General features: G+C 37.1%; 5 protein-coding genes across 5 annotated transcripts; 4 read left to right on the top strand and 1 right to left on the bottom strand.

The window, feature by feature from the left end:
* The first annotated feature begins 1,116 nt into the window (after nucleotides 1-1,116).
* Nucleotides 1,117-7,157, top strand: LOC116131267. The gene is made up of 16 exons (XM_031416927.1): nucleotides 1,117-1,328; nucleotides 2,567-2,688; nucleotides 2,828-2,916; nucleotides 3,014-3,049; nucleotides 3,234-3,327; nucleotides 3,467-3,509; nucleotides 3,593-3,693; nucleotides 3,964-4,028; nucleotides 4,185-4,681; nucleotides 4,765-4,852; nucleotides 4,948-5,094; nucleotides 5,328-5,902; nucleotides 6,054-6,192; nucleotides 6,277-6,345; nucleotides 6,455-6,574; nucleotides 6,740-7,157. The coding sequence occupies exons 1-16, from the start codon at nucleotides 1,117-1,119 to the stop codon at nucleotides 6,851-6,853; spliced, it is 2,511 nt and encodes an 836-aa protein (XP_031272787.1). The 3' UTR covers nucleotides 6,854-7,157.
* A 606-nt stretch (nucleotides 7,158-7,763) lies between these two features.
* LOC116131255 (reticulon-like protein B1) lies at nucleotides 7,764-9,690 on the bottom strand. Its single transcript, XM_031416917.1, has 5 exons — nucleotides 9,330-9,690; nucleotides 8,724-8,904; nucleotides 8,500-8,641; nucleotides 8,285-8,354; nucleotides 7,764-8,178 (listed from the first exon to the last, which is right to left on the bottom strand). The coding sequence occupies exons 1-5, from the start codon at nucleotides 9,541-9,543 to the stop codon at nucleotides 8,009-8,011; spliced, it is 777 nt and encodes a 258-aa protein (XP_031272777.1). The 5' UTR covers nucleotides 9,544-9,690; the 3' UTR covers nucleotides 7,764-8,008.
* A 3,611-nt stretch (nucleotides 9,691-13,301) lies between these two features.
* LOC116131276 (50S ribosomal protein L25) lies at nucleotides 13,302-16,447 on the top strand. Its single transcript, XM_031416936.1, has 3 exons — nucleotides 13,302-13,803; nucleotides 13,896-14,025; nucleotides 15,986-16,447. The coding sequence occupies exons 1-3, from the start codon at nucleotides 13,384-13,386 to the stop codon at nucleotides 16,198-16,200; spliced, it is 765 nt and encodes a 254-aa protein (XP_031272796.1). The 5' UTR covers nucleotides 13,302-13,383; the 3' UTR covers nucleotides 16,201-16,447.
* A 1,138-nt stretch (nucleotides 16,448-17,585) lies between these two features.
* LOC116131225 (glycosyl hydrolase 5 family protein-like) lies at nucleotides 17,586-19,401 on the top strand. The gene is made up of 3 exons (XM_031416867.1): nucleotides 17,586-18,176; nucleotides 18,281-18,881; nucleotides 18,968-19,401. Exons 1-3 carry the CDS (start codon nucleotides 17,586-17,588, stop codon nucleotides 19,399-19,401), a joined length of 1,626 nt encoding a protein of 541 aa, XP_031272727.1.
* Nucleotides 19,402-23,276: 3,875 nt separating this feature from the next.
* LOC116131280 (probable membrane-associated kinase regulator 2) lies at nucleotides 23,277-25,373 on the top strand. The gene is made up of 2 exons (XM_031416939.1): nucleotides 23,277-24,687; nucleotides 24,787-25,373. The coding sequence occupies exons 1-2, from the start codon at nucleotides 23,373-23,375 to the stop codon at nucleotides 24,876-24,878; spliced, it is 1,407 nt and encodes a 468-aa protein (XP_031272799.1). The 5' UTR covers nucleotides 23,277-23,372; the 3' UTR covers nucleotides 24,879-25,373.
* Nucleotides 25,374-25,609: the final 236 nt, after the last annotated feature.

The raw sequence follows: 25,609 nt of genomic DNA, 5'->3' as shown, positions 1-25,609 counted from the left end.
CTAAACTCTCACTGTTATAATAACTACAGTAGAGACAAATTACAAATTTAAATTTGAACTCTAACAAAAGATTAAAGTATACTCAAAATACATCAATTACAGTCTTAATCACACCTAAACCAAGATTCAAAAATTGCACCAAATTGTAGCTCACACACACACCTGCTGCAGCAACAGATTCATTAGCGCCAAAATATTTAAACTGCAAACTGGAACATAATGCATTTCCAGCAAGGTATCACTTCATCAACAGAACTCATTTCTAAATAAAAACGTTGTTTTACAATATAAATGTTCCTGGTTATTTTTTCCAGGCGGGATGTATGGGCAAAATCATATAAATTCCAGGGAGAGTTTCGGTAAGGAATCTTTGAACCCTACTTTCCAAGGCAAGAAATCTTCTGGGTCCATTGGTCTACGACACTGTAACAACAGTTCCCATCATCTAGACCATAAAGCGTCATCATATCTGTCTCTCTGATTTATGATGAACGGCTCAGATACATCTGAGCACGTGCAGTGTGTAAGCTTATCCGATTCGTATTTCGGCGCAAACAACGGTTTCTTTATGTTTTGTTTCGTAAAATCACGCCAAGTTCACTTAAGAGAGAGACTCTACATATGTTTGTGTGTCAAGTGCATTGTAAAAACTGTCCAAAACCGAAACATAAACCACCAAAATCCCGACACGTTTGCAGATTTGTAAGCACCCACCAACCCCTTTATGTCTTTAAAAACTCAAAAACCGAGGAATAGTCCATAAAAAGCGGGAACGATCACCACCTGTCCTTCCTCCTCCCCTTCGCCGCCTTCAGATTTATCAAAATTTCTCCCTTCTCTCAACTGTGTTCCGGCGACTCTTTACGTGTCGTTTGATCCCCTTCTTTCGCCCTTCTCTAATAACTCACCGTATAAGAACTTCCATAACAGAAACTAATTGTATAATAGCGGTTGTATGATAGTTCGCTTAAATCGGAGGACTTTCAGTTTAATGTCTGAATAAAAGATCAAATATATTTTTTCTTTTTGCGAAAATCTTGATATGAGATGTTAAAGAAATAACTTATCTTTATATTATTTATAAGACTCTGTGTTGGTAATTTTTGTTGAATAAAAATGGAGGCAAAAAACGTAGTATTGTCAGCATTGGGGGTGGGTGTGGGGGTGGGGCTAGGATTAGCGTCTGGACAGGCCATGAGCAAATGGGCTGGAAAAGATTTGTCTTCACACGCTATCTCTCCTGAGAGGATGGAGAAAGAATTGCTGCGACAGATTGTTGATGGTAGAGAAAGCAAGGTTACTTTTGATGAATTTCCTTATTATCTCAGGTCAGATTTATTTGCCCTGTAGTTTATTTTCATATTCATTTTTCTTTCTTTTTTTTCAGAGCCTTTATTCAACTTATACGATCTTCTTTTTGAACGGATAAAACTGCCTGGAAATTGATCAAAATGTTTTTGTTATCTTTTTTTCTTGTTTTCTCAGCAGGAAGTCCTGTAGTCAGTTTTCTTCTTTGGTTATGGCTTCGTTTTTGTTCTTGCACTGGTTTCATTTTCCTGGTTTTCTCTTTGTTTTTTGGCGTTGATTATTACGTCTTAGAAACCCCAACTTTGTTATCATTTTTTTTCCCTGCAAGTTAAAACGTAGAACATTCTAAAAGATTATAGCTCTGTTTTTGGTTACTCAACGTTCTTCAGGATTCTTTTTCCACCTTTACTTGTCTCCCTGTTTTGTTTATTTGTCATAGAAACTGCTTTTCTTGTTGCGGAAACTAAAAAGCATAATCTATAATGAATTAAAAAATAAATCTTAAGTTAGATAACTTCACTTACACCGCGAGGCCTCGGGAATGGAAGTATGGACTACAGATTACATTTACAGGGGCACATACGGAATTGTGTTTTGTTGGGATGTTTTGGTCATCCCTTTGTTACGAACCGAAACTTCTGACTGTCACGTGATTCGCTGATTTTTAGGTTTATGCATTGAATTTCTTGGTTTTCTTGCCTGTCTTTTATAATTCTATACATCCTTCTAGTGAAGTATAATATATAATTTTCCTTCCTCATATGGTAATTCCCTGTTACCAATATCAGTTTGGTCGTCAGAGAATTACATCCTCTTCGAAAATAGTTAACGTGAAGACTAGAGATTAACAGCGTTCAAAGACTTCTGTATAAATTCCGCTTGATGTCTTTATTTCTAGATCCACAAAAAAATTGCAAAGATAATGAGAATAATGAATGCAAATTACATTCTTTGATCATAATCTAAAAGCGTAGTCTTTGACTCAGTTTGTTTCGGGCCATCAACCTTTAGTTAAGAAAATTTAGGATGACTGGGGTTAAGTGGGCTACTGCTGATTTTATACAGCAACTGTGCTGAACTTAAGAATCGGGAAAAAAAAATGAAGGGTCTTTATACAAGGACTCCACGATGTAGCCAGTGTCTGAGATATGACAAGAAGACATTTGCAATATTGACTGTATAATGTTGCTGTTGATGATGATGGTCTATTGAATTGATGCATATTCTGATGTCATTGTCTTCTTGATTGCAATAACAGTGAGCAGACTCGAGTATTGCTAACAAGTGCTGCCTATGTCCACTTGAAGCATGCAGAAGTTTCAAAATTTACTAGGAATCTTTCCCCTGCTAGTCGGGCTATATTGCTCTCTGGACCTGCAGGTTGGTTCTCTCTCTCTCTCTCACACACACACACACACACACATATATATCTGAACTGCCATGAATTAATGATATCCTCCCATTCTGTTCTTGAAAATAATAATAATAACAATAACAATCGTTGCATTGTTTCTTGAAGAGCTTTACCAACAAATGCTTGCCAAGGCTTTAGCCCATTTCTTTGAAGCAAAGTTGCTGCTGTTAGATGTAACCGATTTTTCCCTGAAGGTGAGAGTTTGTGCAACTGCATTCTGTTCCTTTGTGTCAATGCTTTTTTTTTTTTCTAATTTCTTTGTAATGATTGAAAGGGATTATTTTGGTGCAGATTCAGAGCAAATATGGTACTACCAACAAAGAATCTGTAAGCTTTTCATATCTTCTTGTGGACTCATTTTTCTTGTTTGTGCATGGAACCTGAAGTTACTTCTCTTGTCATGATGATGCCGATTATTTATTTATGAAAATTTTGAACTGATTAAGTGAAATGAATTATCACTTCAACTTGGTGCTATTTAATTTTTAACTTACATGATATTGTTTTGTAGTCTTTCAAAAGGTCCACTTCAGAGACAACCCTGGAACGACTGTCTGGCCTTTTAGGTTCATTTTCACTCCTTTCTCCGAAGGAGGAACTCAAAGGTATTGTTGAAAAATATTTGCTTTTGGTTTTCAATCACTGGACATCAACTATATAATATTTTATTACCATTTTTTATTGAAACATCATGATTCTTCAATCTACCTAGAGCTTTTATGTAATAAATAATTCTAATTGCAGGCGCATTGCGGAGGCAAGGCAGCAGTGTGGACCTCTCATCATGGTTTGTTAGAATAGTTTTTTTGACTAATCATTGGAAATATGTAGATAGAGTTTCCTAATTTTCAGTTGTTGTTCTTGTTTCAGGGGATTTGAAGGTTCTAGTAATCCTTCACCACTACGTAGGAATGCCTCTGCCTCAGCTAACATCAATAACCTCGCTTCACTAAGCACCCCTGGAAATCCAGGTTTCTTTTCCCTTGAGACTCATATTATTGGAAGTTCTCATTCATAGATGTTAGACATTGTAAATCTGGTGCTACAACCGGAACTGGGGAGGCACTGAATTATGAGAATGTTTTTATAACATGTACCTTATATGATACCAATAAAAATAAGTATGCGTACCTCTTGATAATGATTTGTTGCTTGACTGCATTCCCTTAGAACTTCTCAATGTGGATGTGAAATAAGATCCATTTCCTTTTGAATCTTATGGTTTTTCTACACTTTTTCAGGTTCACTCAAACGCACAAGCAGCTGGTCTTTTGATGAGAAGCTTTTGATACAGTCTCTTTACAAGGTATTTGTCACTTAGGAATACATGGTGCACACACTCAGTTGAGTGAGTGCTCCTGCACATTTTCAATAATTCCTTTATCAGCATTAGAAATGACCTAATCAAGTGTATCTCCATGAATATTGTGATGGGTAAATTTAAATTCTAAATGACTTGCAGGTTTTGGTTTACGTATCGAAAACCAGTCCCATTGTGCTATATCTTAGAGATGTGGAGAAGCTCTTATCTAGATCGCCGAGAATATATAACTTGTTTCAGAAAATGATGAAGAAACTGTCTGGATCAGTGTTAATCCTGGGTTCACATATTGTAGACCTTGCTAATGACTCTAGAGAGGTGGATGAGAGGCTAACTGCTCTTTTCCCTTACAACATTGAGATTAGACCTCCAGAAGATGAAACCCACCTTGTCAGCTGGAAGTCTCAACTGGAGGAGGATATGAGAAAGATCCAAGCTCAAGATAACAGAAACCATATCATGGAAGTGCTTTCAGCAAATGACCTTGATTGCGACGATCTGGACTCAATCAATATGGCAGATACAATTGCTCTTAGCAACTACATAGAAGAGATTGTGGTGTCCGCAATTTCTTATCATCTAATGAATAACAAAGATACTGAGTACAGAAATGGAAAACTGGTTATATCATCGAAGAGGTACGAGTACTATTTTACCGTTTGAATTGGGTGCTTGCACCGTAGATATTGTATGTACTTATATTATGTCTGCTGTGAAACAGTTTGTCCCATGGATTTAGTATATTCCAAGAAGGCAAAGTCAGTGGTAAAGGTATATTGAAGTTGGAAGCAAAAGCTGAACCGTCAAAGGTTTGTTATACTTCTCATTCCCTGTAAGTATGTACATTAATTATTAGATAACTGGTGTGAATCAGAGTATGCTTCTTGTTGATTAATAACAACAGGAAGAAGGACGGCCAGGGGCTGTCGATGTGAAACCAGAAGCAGAAGCAGGAAGTGTGAAACCTGAGAACAAAAGTGAGGTAGAAAAATCGGCTTCAGTGCCAAAGAAAGATGTTGACAATCCAACGCCTGCGGCATCAAAAGCTCCAGTGAGTTTCTCACTTATCTCTTGCCCTTTTTCTTTTTCGCCCTAATATTTTAATGTTATAACTGTGTATGTTTCATGCACAGAACATAACAAAACAAGATTCTAATTGAAATTTTCTGACAAGAATAGGCAGTTAGAAAATGCTTTCATGCGACTCTTGTCTTGTCTTAGACTTCTTCTTGCTTCATAGTTATCTCATGCTTTTTGTTGTTGTTATGACTGATTTTGCTTTAGAAACAAGAGGTTCCTCCAGACAACGAATTTGAGAAGCGCATAAGGCCAGAGGTCATACCAGCGAATGACATTAATGTAACATTTGCTGATATTGGTGCCTTGGATGAGATCAAAGAATCTCTTCAGGAACTAGTGATGCTTCCTCTTCGTCGACCTGACCTCTTCAAAGGTGGGCTCCTAAAGCCTTGCAGGGGAATATTGCTCTTTGGGCCTCCTGGCACGGGGAAGACTATGCTAGCCAAGGCCATTGCCAAGGAGGCTGGAGCAAGCTTCATTAATGTATCCATGTCTACGATCACTTCTAAATGGTTCGGTGAAGATGAGAAAAATGTTCGAGCTCTGTTCACACTGGCATCTAAGGTCTCTCCAACTATTATATTTGTAGATGAAGTGGACAGCATGCTTGGGCAGCGAACAAGAGTTGGGGAGCATGAAGCCATGCGTAAGATAAAAAATGAGTTTATGGCTCACTGGGATGGACTAATGACAAAGCAAGGTGAGCGCATCCTTGTTCTTGCTGCTACCAACAGGCCATTTGACCTTGATGAAGCAATTATTAGGCGTTTTGAGAGAAGGTAATTCCGCTTATTAGTAATTCATCACCTTCCATGTTTTTGTGGTATAATACTAAGCCATTTTTCAAGTAGTATCAGAAGTTTGATAGGAAAGTATATGAGGTACTCATTGGATATCAAACTAAGAACTAATTCTTACTCTATTCAACAGAATTATGGTTGGCCTTCCAGGCGTGGAGAACAGGGAAAAGATTTTGAGAACTCTATTGACCAAAGAAAGAGTGGATGAAGTGCTAGACTTCAAGGAGCTTGCAACTATGACTGAAGGATATACTGGAAGCGACCTTAAGGCATGCTTTACTTGTTCTTCATTTGGATTTATGGTGCTTAATTTTGTGTTACTGATTTGGGATAATATCATTGCTTGAAAACAGAATTTGTGCACAACAGCTGCTTATCGGCCTGTGAGGGAGTTAATACAACAAGAAAGACTGAAGGATTTGGTTAGTGTCCTGTTTTTCCTGAGGGTTTTTTAACGTATTTACGAAGAGGAAATTCCAGGCTATATGTTTTTATGGAACCGATTTTTGATTCTCAAACTTTCCTTCGCAGGAAAAAAAGCAGCGAGCTGCAGAAGGGCAGATTACTAAAGAAGGTTCAGATGTGAAAGAGGAAAGAGTGATTACTCTGAGGCCACTAAACATGGAAGATTTTAGGGTGACAAAGAATCAGGTAAAGCAAAGCATCTTCGACCCTCTTGCTGAAAAATGATTTTACAGAAGAATGCACATTAATATCCTGCTGGTCACCACTATATAGATTGCATGACATTCTCTCAATTACAAATGTAAAAGTTACCTCATTAACACAAATATTTTATTTGCATTGTGGGTTCAGGTTGCAGCTAGTTTTGCTTCTGAGGGATCCATAATGGGTGAGTTGAAGCAATGGAACGAGTTGTATGGAGAAGGGGGTTCGAGGAAGAAGGAGCAGTTATCTTATTTCTTATAAGATATGGAGGTAGAACAAGCAAGAACCATTTACCAGTTTCATGAAGAATGTGTAACAGTATTTATAGCTAAAGCTTTTAAACAAGATTGTGGGGAAAACATGTAATGTAAGAAAAAGTAGGGAAACACCTCCCACGAGATCAGTCTGTAATGTGTCACAATTCTAAAAAACGTATTGTACTATCTTTAGTAGTTTGTTAGGGAGATGTATTGGGCTTGTTTTTAATCTCGGAGATTCATCCTGGAAATTAACAGTGGCAGCCACTGCAATAGCCAGTTGGTTGTTTGTACTTTGTTGGTCGTGCTGCCACTTAAGACACAACTTCAGGCTCAGCTATGTTGTTTGTAATCAACTAAAGATGTTTTAAAGATCTAAGAATTTGATTGATTATCTGTCATCTTTTTCCAGGAACTCGCTGTGAAAAGCCAATCCAAATTCCTCAGCTCAAGGACATTTATGATTGCAATTAGACGGCTAAGCGGTGAGGTGCCGCTTTTAGACATGTACATGAAACGTGCACTCACCTCTATATTTTAAAATGTACTTAAATAAGTTTATAATTACCTCTAGATTGTCGTTATTCTGTTATTTTATTAACCCATTTTGGGACTTCTGATTTCTTCCGGAAGTTATACATTGCCTGTGATTCGGTGCTCTAATTGCGCGCACCGATATGTAATACTGTTCAACATTATTATCATCTGAATCCTGTAAGGCTGTAACATAGGAAATGGGCATTGGAAACTCATCTAGTCCACGGTGCTTATAAGATTAATCTAAACTAGTGATGTTTTTCCGCGTCTTAAAGAAAAGAACTCGGAACAGAAAATAGACAAAAGGCAGGATATGTTAAGAAATAGTATCCAACGAAATGCAACTCACGAGCTCATAACTCTTAAAGCAAGTGCAAAACCATAACAATTTGCGACAGAAATTGGAACATGATGTACAATGCATTAATAGATAACCAACATAATAAAACATCACCATATCACTCGTAGCATATCCAAGGAAAAAGCTACCACATGTAGCAAAAACAAGTAAGGATGAAAACATGGTTGCAGCCAACACCGGATAAAGTTTCATAACACCTAAGATAAAACGCGTCTACCAAATGTATGTCAGAATCTACAGACTGCCATAACTTATACCATTCTAAACCTTCTTCTTATTCTTCAATGGCCCTCTAGGAATCTTACTTAAGACCTTGGCATCAAAGACGGCATATTGCTTCTTGATTTCAATCCATGCCTTCTCAGAAAATGAGTCCACCCGATCCTCATACTTCTCATATATCACAGGCACGGTGTGAAGCAGTACAAAAGCTGTTTTACCAAAACCATTAATTCCACATCAATAACTCATAAACCTTTCCCAAAAAACAAGAAAAATAAATCTTTTTCTTCAATACGAAAGTAAAAATTTCATTACCTATGTAGAACAAGGTCAAGAAATTGCAGTAGCTACCCACAATAGACAAAACCCACAAGCCAGCAATTACCTAATTAATGAAAACAGAATTCAAAGTCAAAATTTCATTATATAAGTAGTTATAAATTATCGCATTAAAATTCATGAAAATTACCAAACTATACAAACCCCATCGATTCATGCAAACCACAAGTACTTAACAAAGCATAACTTACAGATAGGAACTTCTTCAGGTCCCTTCCAGATGCGATGTCCCTCAGAATGGAAAAGGCCCAGTTAATTTCAATCCTAAGCGCAGAGGCTGCTTGTACAACGGGCTTCTCAGGGATACGAAAATCAGGGATGCGAGGAGGAGATCTAATAAAAACAATTAATGCTAAGTGATTCATCTAAACGAAAATATAACAGCAAAACTCTTGAAAAGGCATCAACGGCTTACTTGTTGATGAAAATGGTGGCGTTAGACCACAAGAAAAGCACAGCAAGTGCCACTATCAGGCAGTGGCAGACAAGCGTGAGAAGGTGGTATTCCATCAATTCAAACAGAATCCATGCTGCAGTTGCAGTAGCAAGTACTCCAACCGATATCTTCTTGTTCCTCCACAAGAAAACATCCGCCGCTGTACAAAATGTACCAAAATTAATTCATTTTTAAACAAAGATAAATCAACACAATTTTATCAACATTCACTATGGCCATTTACTTCAATTTTCAGCCACGACAATTAATATTAACCATGAAATCTTCAACGAAATAAATAAATAAAGCAAAAGAAGGTTCTAGTGGGATTTGTTGCGAAAGATAAAAAAGTAACTTTTTTTCCAACCAATCGCATCAACACCGTTAACCATCAAAAAGAGGAAAAATCCCAACTTTTTCAGCTAAAACATAATTTCATCAATCAACAGAAAACAAACTTGATCTATTACGAACCAGATCTACGTAGATCTTTTACTTAAACCAGAAAATTTAATTACCAAAATGAGAAATCACAGTAAAAACCAATTAAAAAAATTAAATAACAAATTTTAGAAATAAACATACGTTTTCCACCACCGAGAACCTTGTGAACAGGCCTCTCTCTTCCAAAAAGACGAAAAACCTTGTTCTTGATGGACGGTGATGGAGGTGATTTCTTGTCATCATCAGAGTCCGACGACGACGATGACGAACCATCATGTCCGTGGATCTTTTCCGTTATCTTATCCATCACCGATTCAGCGGGCGCTTCTTGGCGATTATGCTCAGCGTCAGCCATGGCTCTCTCTCACTCACCGTTTCGAAACCTCAAGTTTCAGAAATAAAAAAAATACTCTCCCAACTCCTAACAAATAAATTTCTAGTTTCCCCTCTCTCACAGTGTGTGTCGGAATAAATAATAAATAGAATTGTAAGTGACGGATTTAATCCTCACCGTCAAACTGAATGTCTTTCATCTCATCCGTTTAGAGGTTCGGATCCGAGACTGCAGGCTTGGAGTAAGACACGGTGGAAACGAGTGGATGATTAACGGCCGTTAGATTTGAGAGGTCTCTTATTGAATTTACTTTAGCATTTATAAACGTGTCCAAAGGAGAAGCGTTTGATGATTTGAATGCACGAGATGACATGTCTAAGCATATCAGTTTTGGACAGGTGGATTTCGTAAAGCCATTGATTCCATTACTAAATTAGGCTGTGTCTGGAAACAAACTTAATTGTTAAGTAAAATAATTAATTACCAGACTGATTAGCAATAACCTCAGGGTAATTGAATTACATAAAAACTGATCAAGTTAAGCCTGTAAATTCAAGGCAGTTGAACTGGGACCGTAATCGATAGGCTTTAAGTAATTGGCAGTTCCTTCATGGGACCTATCAAAACTCAAGTCTGGTCATATCCTTATCCTTCATGGCTAAGACGACTGTTTTCTTCAGAAAGAAGAAAACGGGATTTCCTAATTGTAGACACCCATCACTATATAAAACCAAACACCATGCACATGAAAATTGACGAATTTGCGAACCAACCCCACAAACTATGTGAATGAAACCACCATAGGCCCACAGGAAGAATTTTCTTATGGGTCCGGATAAGGGAATTGATTTCATCAGGTTCTTCTAAGTTAAAACCGACAAATACTTACTGATAATTAAGCAGATATTGACTCTCTAAAAGTATCAGTATGTTTAATCCAAATTCAAAAGCAATAGCAAGAAATGAAACTAGAAAACTGCAGTATGATATTTTGATGGCCCAAAGTCCAGCTTCTCTGTGGACACAAGCACTCATTAAAAAGTGCATTCATGCGTGAGTACAACCAGAAGAAGCAAGAATAGTACACCCAATTCAGGGTAAAGGGGGACAGAAATAGTCCATTTCAAGCCCCAAGGCTAATAGACTTTGATATTTTAACAGGAAAAAGGCAAATGCTACCATAACAAATTGCACCCATCTTGTAATTTTGACCAATAATAAATGATAAACCTAGAGTGATATCTTGTTCTCTATTTGTTGCCAGCTAACTAAAGAGAAAATTCTGCAGTAAAGAGATCTTGAACACAAGCATAGAAGATTAAATCACAGCTGTTTGCTCACGCGAGCAAAAAGTTGGCCAATCCATTATGAATTTGAAAGTGAAGAAATTAAACAAGACTATAAACTAAAGCCACATGCTGATAGTTAGTAATTAATTAAGGAAGATCCTTCTTGTGTGTCCCTACATGGTTTATCACAACCCAATACTATGGCACTCACCTTGTCTCTTTAATCTCATTGCAGAATTCACCTAGAGGGTAACAGAAATGATAGAAATCAAGGAAAGCTGAGGACCAGAGATGAAAATAGTTCATCTTAGAACCCATATATGTTTCAATGCAGAATTGCAGATCTGATTTTGATGAGATGGGTTGAAATTTAAACTTAAATTAACTCAACCAACTTGATTTTGCCAAGTGACAGATGGTCTTACTGGTGGTTGGCTCCTTAGAAGTGAAGTACAAGGAATATACGTTCTAGAAAATAATCAAGACTGTGACTGACTTTAAAAACAAGGAAAGCATAATCAGTCACTGTTAGCTAAACGATTTTGAGGTATTCCATAAGCTAAAGAAGAAGAAAAGCAGAAGATAGCTTATGGTAAATAGCAATAGAGGATGTAATGTGCAAAATATGTCAATGGTTATGAGAAATGACAAATTCCCTTCATTCTAGTGATCTTCTTTCTAGTATCTACAGGCAAAAATCCAAAAAATGATGGTTTATATGTGCTGTATCTGTGTAGTCAATTAACCAAGTGAGTGGTATGCATCATTTTGACTTGGTTCTCAGTGTTAATATGTAGATCTACAGGAAGCTGAGAAAACAAATCCTGCTGAGCAAGGAGACACAGCATCATCAAACTGACAGAGACCAAAATGATGGTTTAAATCTGCTGTATATCTGTAGTCTTTAACTGGAAATAATTGTAGGATCTATATTATGTTAAATTCATAGTCAATTTCAGGGTGGGTATTACTCCTGAGTCTCCAAAAAAAGTTGGAGACAGAAATCTCGATAAAAAAAACTCATAGCGGTTTTCTAAGCAACATTAGCGCATTCCAGGTGTCACAAAGTTCCAGTACAAGGTTACTCCATCAGAGAAAGCAATTCTACCCAAGAGGACTAAGTTTTCAACAGTTTCCAAAGATTCACAGCAACTCTACGGACTGCAGAAGAATCTTACTCATTCTCAAATACTTCTCAGACTTCTCATATTCCGCAATGCTACATAACATGATTTTTCAAAGCAATTATTGGACTTGCATCCAACTCCAATAGATTCCCTCACCAACATCTTTTGTACATATGTTCATTTTCAAATATTTGAAGGAAATCCTTGTTGAGGCAAAGAGGAAAAGTTATCCCCGTGTCAGTTAGCTTTCAAAACACTCTTGGGGATTCAGTTTGATAAATGAAGGCTGTTTTGTTTACTTTGCAATTCATTGATTGTCTACCAAAATAAATTTCGACTTCAAAATTTCAGAAGCATGATAGCATCAACTTACTTGAACATTTCCCATTCAATTCCATGAACAAGATAATTTCAAATAAACACACCGTGACAGGCGTCTGTAAGGTGTAGTCAAGCTATAAGCTCTTTTACCCAAACAAATCTTGCTGACAAATAAATCACTAAAATTACCAATACTGGAATCTCACAGCAAAACACATCATTTGAATATCTCTATGCTTTCCATGCCTGTGTCAATATGCAAACTTCTTGGCCATTAATCACATAGATGTTAAATCCAAGAGAATTAACCCATACATTTGCCATGGTTTTTCAGCAATCAAATAGAACTCTAGCATGGTATAGATAACATAAGAAAACATATGATAAATGAAATGGGCAAACAAAAAGCAGAAGCCACAGACATAAACAAATATAAACACAGGGATAAAAGCAAGCGTTGCAGTAAGGACTAATAAACAAAGAAAAGCTTAGTGGGGTTGTATGGAGATTACCTCATTTGACAGAGAAGAAAAGAAAGATAACTTTGAGCTGAATTTCCCATATATCAGAGCCTGGGGGGAATATGGAAAACTTCAGTTTTTGCTTCAACTTCAACGATTGGTGGAGGAAGCCATGGAGTCAACTAAAACTCCAAGCACTGTTTTTTCTCTTGACAAAATTACCCATATAAGGTGCTTGTAATTTACCGGGTATATAGTCAGAGTTTTGTCTTGAAAGGGTAATTGAGTCATTCAAACAATGGTGTTTTAGTATGGTTAGATTTGGATTTCGAGATGAGTCGTGCCAGCATATTAAAACGAATATGCGCTGGGTACCATGTGCGTCTGATGTTCTCCTTTGTTTCTATACGCATCAACTCCCTTAATGGGCCGGGCCAACCCTTTCGGCCTATTTCGTAATGGGGATGCTTACTGGACTAGGCCTGTAACTGTGAGAGGCCCGTGTTTTCTGTCTTTATTAGAAGCGAGCTGTTTGGAAATAAGAATAGGAATAACCATACAAACATACAACTCCTAAAACCCTCATTTTTGCTTTGTCCAGTAAACCTCACACTCGATACAAGACCTCCAGAAACCTCTGTTAACCCTCTCGCTGACACAACGATGTTGGTCCGTCGCTCTGCAGTCACCAAAACCCTAAACCTCCAACTCCGCTTCTTCTCTCAGGCCGCGTCCTCCGTAACCCACGAGGACCCTTTAGCTCCACTTACCTATCTCGACGGGCTCCCTAGACCCGACCCGAAATACGCCGAAACCATACTCGCAATACCTCGAGCTGCCTCCGGCTCCAACATTTCGGCCAAAGAGAGGAAGGCGGGTCGAGTCCCCAGCATAGTTTTTGAACAAGAGGACGGTCAACACGGAGGCAATAAACGGCTCATTTCGGTTCAGACTAATCAGATCAAGAAGCTGGTTACTCAGCTGGGGCGGTCTTTTTTTCTATCCAGATTATTTGATCTTGAAGTCCGACCTGAGTTTGAGTCAGATGAGATCATTGAGAAAGTCCGGGTCTTGCCTAGAAAGGTATGGTTCATTGGTTGTTTTTTGCTTTGGGGTTTTGGTTAAGTGATATCTTAATTACTCTTTTTTTCGTCAATGTTGTTAAAATGTTTCAGATACATTTAAACCCTGTCACGGATTTGCCGCTTAATGTGACATTTCTAAGGGCACCTTCGAGTGCTTTATTGAAGGTTAGTGTTCCACTTGTTTACAGAGGAGAGGATGTGTCTCCGGGGCTAAGAAAAGGTAAGCGTCATTAATTTAATTTATTTTTGAGTTCGTAGACAACTTGTTATTAATCTATGTGGTTTGTTTGTTTTAATTGCATTCTAAGTATAACTGATGTGGGTTATTAGAACTTTAATGAGTTTAAAAATAGAATAGGGCACCTATGTTATAGGCTGCAGAGCAGAACATGAAGCTTTAGTTCCAATTTTAGAGAGTAATTTTTCTGATATAGTTTGATCCTTTATGGTATTGAGTTTCATTGTGTAATTGATCCTGAATGTACATTGCACATTTCTGATGCTTCCAGTTTTATGCATGAAGATAAGTTTGCGTGATTGTATACTTCAATTCAGCGGAAAACCAAGTTAAAAAAGCGACTTTGTACTTCCATTTGAAAATTTCTTAGTTGTGTATGATTCATTTGTTGAGGTTTTAACCCGAATAAGTTGAATCTTGAGGAAGTTTTAGAAAGTTGATGGAAAAATCTTAAGCAAGGATATGCATGGTTTGATTTGTAAACTTGTCTTGTTATATGAGCATCTGGGAATAGATTTATGTTATGAAAAGTGTAATCATCATTGACAAAAAGCATGGCGTATACCATATATTTTTGTGTCCTAAAAAATCTCTTCTTTCTGGAGAAATTCTGTCTCTTCCTCTGTGCTCTTAATGCAAATTTCTCCTATACTTGTCTACTTTCAGTGTTCAGCTTATTCCATTTCTTCTGGACTTCTTCATTTAACATCAAACATTTTTCTGCCTTTGCAAAAAGCTTACAGAATGTGGTTTTTATCAGAACCTTTAGAAGTCTGGTGAGTATTGGGCAGTGTTTTAAAACCTGGCCCGGCCCGCTCGACCGGGACCGAGGGCTTTCACTAGGCCGAGTTACCCATTTGCCTATTCACCAGAAACCCTAGAAATTGGGATGATGATCGGCGAACAATTGAAGGTTAGGATGTTGGGGCTTTTGAAGAGGAACTGTTGGTGAGTGCAATGGTGGCAACGAAGGTGATTTTCGGTATGTGAATTGACCAGAAATCGAAAAAAATGGGCGGCAGCAACTGCGGGCTTTTGCTGGTGATTGGTGAGGCAAACAGGGGTTGGGTGAGATGGGTTTTGGTTAGGAGGCAGAGGAGAGTATTTTCGTGATGATGAGGTGAGTTGTCAACGTTGACAGTGGTGAGATCTAGCCTGGAATGTCCATGCTGGTGTCGGTAAGATCTGGCCGAAATCGAATTTCGGCCCGATCTTGGGTACATTTTCTAGGGAATGGGCTCAAGGGATGATTGGGATTGCATTTGTTGTGTCATCGCCGCCAACCAGTTGACCGCCGATTTGAATTTGGGGTGTGTTTGCTAAATTTCAAACCTGTAGGGAGTTATCTGTAATTTTCCGGGGTGTATTTGCTGAATTTTAAACTTTTTGACATCCAGTTTGACCCACCGGTCAACTGAAGACACGGCAACTTTGTTTGGCTTCTCCCCAGGTTGGTTATTAAAACATTTGTATTGGGAGTGTTTATGAGCAATTAGAATGTCATGGAAATGGAACTTAATAACTGTTTTTTCAACGTTTAAGTTTATGAACTTAGTATAAATACTAAGCTAGTTAAGCAATGTTGGGTACTTAATATGGTTGTACTGTACATTGGGTCATGTCATGAGTGTGTTAGCAACATAGGCACTAAGACAAGGAAGAGTTGTAAGTTCAAGATAGTTTCTTAGTTAGGACTTCAGATGTTGCCAAGTTCCATTGACCTTAGCAAGTATGCTGTTATATCTAATAGTGTAATCTTCTCCTTAGATGATTGAGTCGGCAATCTTCTTGCCTGCTGCTGCTTGATTACTCTTATTTAAGTTCTTACAAGTTTGCAAATCCTTGATTTAGTTCTGTAGACTTAAAATGCATTTTATTTATGTTTGTTTTATATGATCTGTGGAGACTTAATTGTTCTTTGTTATTTTTGTAAACATCACAGGGGCTTATTTTAATACCATCAAGAGGACTGTTAAGTTCCTTTGCCCAGCAGACATCGTACCTCCTTATATTGATGTGGATCTGAGTGAGTTGGATTTGGGGCAGAAATTGCTCATGGGGGATCTTAAGGTTCATCCAGCATTAAAACTGGTTCAGTCGAAGGACCTGCCTGTTTGTAAGGTAATGGGAGTCAGATCTTCTGATCAGAAGAGTTAACCTTTAGTTCAGATTCTGTGGGCCTACAGTTAAAATTAGGCCCGGTTTCAAAAGGGCGATGCCACAATGGCCAGTGAAGATATGTGTTTTCATTTGTTCATTAGGTAGTCATAATTATGTAATTCCAGTGGAGGACAGATCATGAATCTAGATTGACTCTTTCTCCCTTTTGAGTAAGATTTTGATGGAGGCCAGCATATATTGATTGAGCATTTTTCACTTAATAATACAGTTAGTGATTCCTTTCTGTTTCCTTTTAATCTTTCTACCATGCCCACTTAAACAATGAGATGCATTGTTCCCTTTGAATGCTTGTTTAAGAAATTGGAAATTAACCATTCCTACAGTAAGCATGCATTGCTAATCGAGACGTGCTTTTCTAGGGGTTACCAATTGAAGTTCTCTTAGACAAAAGTTTGCTGAAAATTGAGATCCCCATAATCCATAATTGATGTAATACTGGAAATATGATGTAAAGTTGCTTTATTTTCTTTTGGACTCTTCTGAGGATTGAAAGTGATATGTAAGTAATTGGTCACTTTTCATGCATTTTTTTTTTTTCAGTCCATCTTAAATGACAGCGTTGTAATAGTTCCCTGTTAAATAAATGGGATGTATTTAATTTTTTTAATTTTTATTTTCAATAGTGTAATTAAAAAAAAAAAGAGTTACAGTGAGACTGAATATCCATCATTTATGACAAAAGCTTTGAACCCATTCAAGATGATCTTGTCTTACTATAAGAGAGGCATAAATTTCATCATATCTTTGCTTCAACGACGAAGAAATCAGGTTAAGATGTGAAGCACTCTTGAATTATCAACAATGGCTGCTTCGATAGTTTCAAATTAAATGTCTCTTCAGCTTCTTGCACTAGTCAAGATAGTGGTTGGCTCCCGTTTCTTTTCATTACCTACTACCTGCACTACCAAAAAATCCATTCGCCATTAAGACAAACCGAACAATAATCCAATTTATTACATCTTTGCTTTGTACATTAAAACTTAAAAAATTCATATCATTAATTGTTGTTTACTAACCAGAAATGCATCATTTATTACTACTTACTAACGTACGATTTGGCTTGGTTAGCTCAAACTCAGCAGTTCATTTCATTAATTGTTAAGTACTTGCATACACCTGTACTAGATACGTTCAAATCCCTAGATATAATGGCTGTTTATTTAAGATAATTCCTTTTTAAAATAAAAAGATACAAAAACCAAAGATAAAGATAAAAAGAATCTCAAAATTATATATTCTTCAAGCTTGTGAAAATCTAAGATAAAGATGAAAACAAATTAATGATGAAATTTTGTGGGCGAGTTTGTTGCCTAAGTCCTATAAATTCATGTTCAAGTTCCAAGGTTGTAGCAAGTCCACCGATGGAGAAAATGCTGTTGAAAACTTTACAAGCCATCTTTCTTTTCTCACTGCTTTACTTTGCAATACCTTCTTTTTCCTATCCTCTCTCAACAAGAGGCAGATGGATTATCGATGAAGAAACCGGGCAACGAGTGAAGCTATCATGTGTCAACTGGGCATCACATTTGGAACCCATGATAGCCGAGGGCCTCGACAAGCAGCCACTCAGTAAGATCGTGGCTCAGATAGTTCAAAACAAATTCAACTGTGTCCGACTCACGTGGCCAACCTTCTTGTTCACTCGTGAAATTTTCGGTTCACGGACTGTCACCTACTCTTTTGATTCTTTGGATTTGAATGAGGCCAAGGCTGGCTTCGCTAAAAACAATCCTGCTCTCTTGAACATGACTGTAATTCAAGTCTATGATGCGGTGGTTGATGAACTCGGTGCACAAGGTGTCATGGTTTTGCTTGATAACCATGTTAGTCAGCCCAAGTGGTGCTGTAATAACGATGATGGAAATGGCTTCTTTGGAGACACCCATTTTAATCCTGATGAATGGGTAAAGGGTTTGGTTACGGTGGCCACACATTTTAAGCATAGAAAACAGGTACGTCATGAATGTTATATTTACAAACTACCTCTAAAATGATCTTTTCATTTCTAGTTTTTGTTCATCTAGAAAAACGTTTAATGAAATATTATTTTCTGAAGGTGGTCTCTATCAGCACGCGAAATGAACCACATGGTGCAAGAGAAAATGAAAATGATTGGCTGAAATATATTGGTATAGGAGCAATAATGATTCACAGGGCAAACCCGCATGTTCTTGTACCCGTTTCAGGGATAAAATACAGCAGAGATTTCAGCTTCTTGAAGGAGAAGCCTTTTTTATCGAACAATTTAGATAACAAGTTGGTTTATGAGGCGCATTGGTATAAATTTAGTGAAGAACACTCTGACATTTGGGACGTGCAGCCATTGAATAGAGTCTGTGCTGAAAGTAGTTTATATATGATGGACCATTCAGCTTTTCTCACTGATGGTGATAACCCAGTTCCTCTTTTTCTGGGTGAGTTTGGCCTTAACCAACAAGATCTTACTGACTCTGAACGGCGTTACATGTCTTGCATTAAGGCTTTCATTGCTGAGAGAGACTTTGATTGGGGGTTGTGGGCTTTGCAAGGAGGCTATTATTTAAGGGAAGGTAAAACAGGGACTGAGGAGACATTTGGAGTGCTTAATGGCAACTGGGACCAGCTCCGGAATCCTAAATTTATAGAAAGCCTTCATTTTCTACAAGGAAAGATTCAAGGTAAGAACAATAATTAATAATATAAACCATTCTAATACTTCATAAATTCTCATAGAATTGTATTTTTAACTCATTGTTTCTTTCAGACCCATTTTCAAACCAGTCAACCTCCTATGTAATGTATCATCCATTGAGTGGCAATCCAGTTCATGTAAATGGAAAAAATGAATTATATGTTACCAATAGTAGCGTGTGGAGCAGGTGGAGTCACGATGGAAATGGAACTCCAATCAGGTTGATGGACAGTGCTCAATGCCTTAAAGTTGTGGGTGATGGACTTGAACCAATTCTCTCAACCGACTGCTCCACCCAACAATCTGCATGGTCGGAAGTCTCACATTCCAAGCTTCAATTAGCAGCTAAAGATGTAAATGGGGACTTATTATGCTTGGACAAGAAATCTCCCGATTCTTCTCAAATTTTGACTACAAAGTGCATTTGTATAGAAGATGATGATTCTAGCTGCCTGGATGATCCACAAAGCCAATGGTTTAAGCTCAGTAGGACAAATATAAAGTAATTAGGCATTTACATGTTTCTGTTCTATGGTTATTTAATGCTATTTTTATAATATAAGATAACCCATTAGTGATCTATTCAATATATATTATCACATATTTGCCATTTTTATTTCTTTGTTTTGACCAATTGCAAAGCATTGGGCTTATGGGCCTGGGTAGTCCATATCTTCTGAAAAATGTTCTTAAGCAAGCTGTCTTTCCTGCCAAGAAAAGAATTGGCTAGGGCATAGAATCCAAAAGTGTCAAAATTGGGACCAAATAATCAAAAACCAATTTCAGAAGAGTCAAGATTTACGAGAACTAATCACCACTGGATGGTCTAGCGGTCAATTAGGATTCTACTCAAAAGATATTAAATTCGATCTACTTGGTTTGCTAATAGGGGTACCCATTAAGGGAATTTACTCGACTGTCAACTTCAAGACCCTGGAAGATTAGTTAAAGTTTGCGCAAGTTAACCTGAACAACTTCTATTACCCAAAAAAAAAAAAAGATTTATGGGGACCATAAACAACTTAGCTTGAGCAAACGTGTTGTTTTGTGTGTCAAATGCCCTATTGTGCTGGTTGTACTATGGAACCCAAAAAAAGAAAAAAAAGAAAAAAAAAAACTCCATATTATTCTAACATAAAGCACAAAGTACCAAAAAAATTATGGAGCCGGACCTCGAAAACTATTATTGCGGCTCCAAACCATAAAAAGGAAGAGGGAGTCTCATTGTTGTCGACAATTAAAAAAAGATGAATAAAGAAGAGAAAAGAAAAGTATTAATGGGCCATCGTTGATCCTAAAAAGAAAGTAAATCCCACAAATAATACCGAACTTGTGATTACAATAATGATGATTTTCATACGAGTTTTTATCTAAGACAAAAATAATATTCTTTTCAGAACATTCGTTTTTATTTAATGTCCAATGTTTGTATGAATTGTGGGGCAGATTTCTGGACTTTAAAAAATTCTCTACCTATAAACAAGACAAACAGTTGAAATTAACATCTGTTAATGGGAGGAGATGGAAAAGGTTTTCTCATTATAATAACTTAACTTGGTCTTTCTGCACAGAGAATCCAAGGTTATTAATTAATGAATGCAGTAATCCTGTTATCAAATTCTGTCTTGACGCAGTTCATTGGAACATGTAAAGGCTTGTTTAATTGTTATGTAATTTTTTAAGGCGAAGGACACTTTCCCACCCAACATTTGGCGAAACTTTAAGTTTCAAAATGTTACTTTCCCACCTTTGGTTAGATAAGACGAAAATATTTTAAAATAATTTATTTTTTAATTAATTTATTATAAATTAAAATTTAATTAAGTTAAAATCTTTATTCGGTTATTTATTAGTTTAAGTGTAAAATATATTTTTTCCTTTATCTATTTAATTAATTAAGAACATTGGTTCTTTATGTTAATTAGTAAAAATAAAAAACATTATATTATGAAAAACAATATAAATTTAGTAGATTATTGAATAATAGTGATAGATATTAATGATATTATAAATAAATAAATATTATAGGTCCGTTTGGTTTGTTATTTTAGATAAGATTTTGGAAATAGTATTGGCTAGTTGAGTAGGGTGATTATTATGAAGTAAAATTTAAAAATTAATAAAAACCCCATAGGTTTGCTAATTTAACTAAACACCCAAATATATAAAATTTTTGTAAAATGACAAAAACATCCCCATCCATCCACAATGCCATATTTCGGCCACCATTGTCGGAATCTAGCGTTATGACGCAGATCGGTCAGATCTGACCGATCGTGCATCGATCTGACATTTTTCGGCCAGATCTAGCCGTCAACAGCCTCAAAATGCCAGATCTGGCTGTCAGAGATGGCCAAAGAGATGGCCTTTTCCGACCAAATCGACGAATTACTGGCCAGTTTCGGTCATTCTTACGCCGTTGTGACAGATTCCAGCCACCATCGACGATGGTTGCCAAAATTTGGCAACTATGGATAAGTGTTTTTGTTAATTTTTAAACTTTTTTTAGAGGTGTTTAATTAAATTAATAAATTTAAAGGGTCTAAAAGTAATTAAATAAAATATAATAGTATTTCCAAAATAATGAAACAAACAGTAATTTTGAGAATATGGTCATTTAACTTTTTAAAACAATTTTATAACATTACTCTAACTTGTTAGGAAGAACTAACTATTTTTTCTTTTTTTGAATTTTTAATATTTGACTTTTTGGCTTATTAAAAAATTATAAAATCAAATATTTAAGAATATTTTTGTCTTTTTAGTAAAACATTAACAGAAAAAATAACAGAACCTAACAAAGGGTGAGAAAGTGTAATTTTAAAACTTGAAGGGTGGGAAAGTGTTGTTTCACCGAACCTCGGGTGGGAAAATGTTGTTCTCCCAATTTTTTAAGGCCAGTTGTTGCATGGTTAAGCCCAAATTGTTGCAGAAGGCTTAAATTGGGAAGTTAGTGAATAGAGTCTTTGACTTGCTTTTTGAAAGAAGGCTACACTTTAGAAAAGTTTCAAAGCATGCATATAGACCTGCCCACTTTTACTTCTTTTTAATTAATTAAAACTTTAGTTTATATATGGTAAAGTTAAAGATTATATACCATAACCAGAAAACTTCAAGCTCTGATGTGCATATATATCATGATTGATAAATTGGTAAAAGAATAGTCTATGAAGGGTGGGTAAGGATTTCGAATCTGTACATACAGTGTCAATTAATGGTGTTTTTATTGATCAGCAGGCAGGCTTTTTCATTTTTCAAACTGACTGGCTCTATTATTGTGCCAATGGGGTCTTTTCTGAGGAGGACATGATTGAAACCAGGGCTGCTGCATCTCTTTTTTACATCAAAACTTGAATTAGCATTTCACCAACCAGGGAACAAAATAATTTCTAAAAACCATCACTCATTTAATCAAACACTAAAACCAAGTTGCTGTTTGTATTAATATTCAATAATCTTAATCTTAAATATCTTTATCTTATTATGGCGATGTAAGTTGAGGTCTCAATTCTTGGGAGTCTTTTATCACTTATCTTTAGCGTTAGACGCTTAATGGAAAGGGTCCACTCTTGTTAATGAAAGCCATGGTGAATTGTTGGAGTTTAAGGGTGTTGATCAGTCACTTTTCTGGGTACCCTATTAGTATACTCGTGGGAAGTTAGATGATCATGAGTTTGTCCAGTCCACTCATCAGACGTTTCCTATCAATTAATAATATCTCACTCAAGAATCAAGAAAACCTTTTTGAAATGGGATACATAGAAAGTACAGATATACATTTTTAAAACGAAAGCAAAGAATCAGTCATTATCTTTCAAGTGTGGACCGTTTCTCTGGTTTGATTATAACATTTCTGTAATGGAACTGAAACTCTTCAATTTCAAGTCAAAACTTTATGAAATCAGGAACTAAAACTAGTTACAGGTCCCCCCCACCTGCATGTGCCTACTGTGAATGTATTAAGCAAATATTTTTTAGATGCCCATTTCAACCGTAGTATTTTTTTCCAAGTAAAGTAAATACAAGTAGTATAAATATACGGTTGAAGTCGTAGAGTGTACATGTACATAGTACTTGCCCTGTTGCCCAGTTATTATTACTGTATCGTCAGTCTGAAACTTATATCTGACTCGCAGACTGCTCTCACATGACTGACCTGCAACCCCGTATTCAAAACCAGACAAATTAAAAGCGAAACCTGGAGCCTCAACCTCCTTTCCTTCTCTCTATCTAAATAGCTTTACCTAATTGCCCTTCTGGTCTCTGGTGCTGAGTCTGCTGGCTCTTTCGTCTGTCACCCATTTTCAGTAGTACTAGTCTGCACTCTGCATTAAGCCGAGGCCCTCCGAAACCCAGTCTTTTTATTTTTTTTATTTTTTTTTTTAACTTACTTTCCCTTTTACCCTCTCTAAAAAGCAACTACCAGCCCAACACTTTCCTCACTTTCTCACTCATTATTATTCTGGCTCTCCCAACCATGGAAGCTTTCAGCTTACTCAAGTACTGGAGAGGTGGTGGCGGTGGTGGTACTGGTGGTGCTGCTGCTACTGCTCTTGTTAGTGGCGGTGTTGCCGGTTCTGGTGATAGTGGTTGTGGTGGTGCTAATTTACGAACCACCGCCACTATAGTCACCGCCGTTACTCATCAGGCTACAGAGACTGACGATGATGACGACGATGATGGTCCCTTTTTTGACTTGGAGTTTGCGGTTCAAGACGAGGCTGAAGAAGAGGAAGAGGAAGAGGAGGAGGAGGAGGAGGGTAATGATGCCAAAAATGATGAAGAGAACGAAAACGACGACGTTGACTCTGAAGACGATGATGGTAACGAAGTGGAAGTGGAAGAGGAGAGTGAGTTTAAATTCACGATTTCTTCAAACTCAAGCGGCAGCAACAACGACAACGAGCGTACGGATCCTAACCTCACTCTCTCTCCATCTGATGATTTGTTCTTTAAAGGCAGACTCGTGCCCATTGAGCCTTCTTCACTTGTGTTCAATTCAAACGAGCCTAATTCCAAGCCCCAATTCCCAGTCTCTCTGTTGAAATCCGCCACTAAATTTCGAGTCTTTATGTTAGGCTTCAAGAAATCGAAACAGCAAAACAACGTTTCTGAAAAAACAGAAGCAAATAATGGATCTGTTGCCACTGCCGCTGCTGATTCTACTAGTACTACTACCACTCCCAAGCAGCAACAGAAGCCAGAAACAGAAAAAGAAAAACAAAGCAAGTTTTTCACTGTGAAATTCAAAGTGGAGGAAGTTCCTATTGTGTCCATGTTCACCAGAGACAACAGTAGTTCAAGAAAGTCACTGAAAACACAGAGTGTTGAAGATTCAACGACTTCTGACGAGAAGAAATTTTCCAAAGATGTCATGCAGAAATACTTGAAAAAGGTTAAGCCTCTTTACATTCGCGTCTCCAAACGTTACGGGGACAAATTGAAATTCTCAGGTCAGTTAAACTTAGGGGGCTCCGTGGCCAACAAATCCGTTCAGTCACCACCGTCAACGGCCGGTCAAAAGTCAAATCCTCCTAAAGTAACTGCTGAGAAGAGAGAGACTGAGACAGAGGCTAGTGAAAGTCAGGTCAAAAGTCAAAAGCAAGCAAATATTCCGGAAAGGCTGAGAGTTGTGTGTAAGCATTTGGGGAAAAGCCGATCGGCTTCGTCTGCAGTAGCCGCGGCGCCAGCCGCGCCTGTTGTTTCCAGGAGAGATGATTCGCTGCTGCAGCAACAGGATGGAATTCAAAGCGCCATCTTACATTGCAAAAGATCCTTCAATGCCTCTAGAGGTAAATCACTAAAAAAAAATAAAAAACCCAGTTCCATATTCTTTTTAAAATGTATTTTTCTTCTGAAAATTAAACTTAGATTATCTATTTTGTTTACAGATTCGGAGTCTTCTTTGTTACCAAGATCTGTAAGTGACCCGTCTCATCAGAAATCAGCCATTGAAGGGAAAGAAGAGAGCTTTGAGGGCTAAACCAAAAAAGCGGGAAATCTGGTTCCAAACTGATATTAATATCTCCCATTGATATCATTATCAGTAGTGCAGTGTATCTTGTTCTCTGTAAATTAATCTAGTTATAAATTTTATTTTATTTTATTTTTGTTCAAGGACAAGTTCTAGGTAGGGTAATTATAATAGTAGTTTGGAACTTTGGATGTTTAGTGATGATGACTGGTAAGTACTGAGTAGATGAAAACTCGGCTAAAATTTCTCTCACAAGTCACTACTGCCAGTACTAATAGTATTGTAAAGCTCATGTATCTTTCTCTCTCTGAAAGTGAAACAAGAATCAGATCTTTGTATTTATCTAAGCACCTGCGTTCCCATATCAGTACAGTGATTTGATTCATGTTTGTTCAAATAATGTGGGTTTAAGAGGGTTGATTGGATCCTTGTTTATGGGTAGTCGAGCTGGTTTAGGATTAATCAGTGTCTTTAATGGTCAGCGAAGTTGGGAAAGCGGAGACCAGAACAGTAAAAAGAAGATTTTCTCTTTTGTTAAAGTAAGTGAGAGAACGATGTAAAAGATGGGTGAGTCAGAGTAGAGGAGTGGGATGCCCTGAACCTGAACCACTCTCTGATTCTCTCAATTGTCAAATTTTTACAGTGAAATCAACACGCAAGAAAGGCTCCCTATGAGTTATTATTTTTATGTTTAGGCTGTGTAGGTTGTATATATGAATGAATGATCAATGGTCATATCA

Source organism: Pistacia vera, unplaced genomic scaffold (assembly GCF_008641045.1).
Source record: "Pistacia vera cultivar Batoury unplaced genomic scaffold, PisVer_v2 Contig230, whole genome shotgun sequence".
Classification (NCBI taxonomy): Eukaryota; Viridiplantae; Streptophyta; class Magnoliopsida; order Sapindales; family Anacardiaceae; genus Pistacia; species Pistacia vera.
This window is presented reverse-complemented; position numbering and strand designations above follow the sequence as displayed.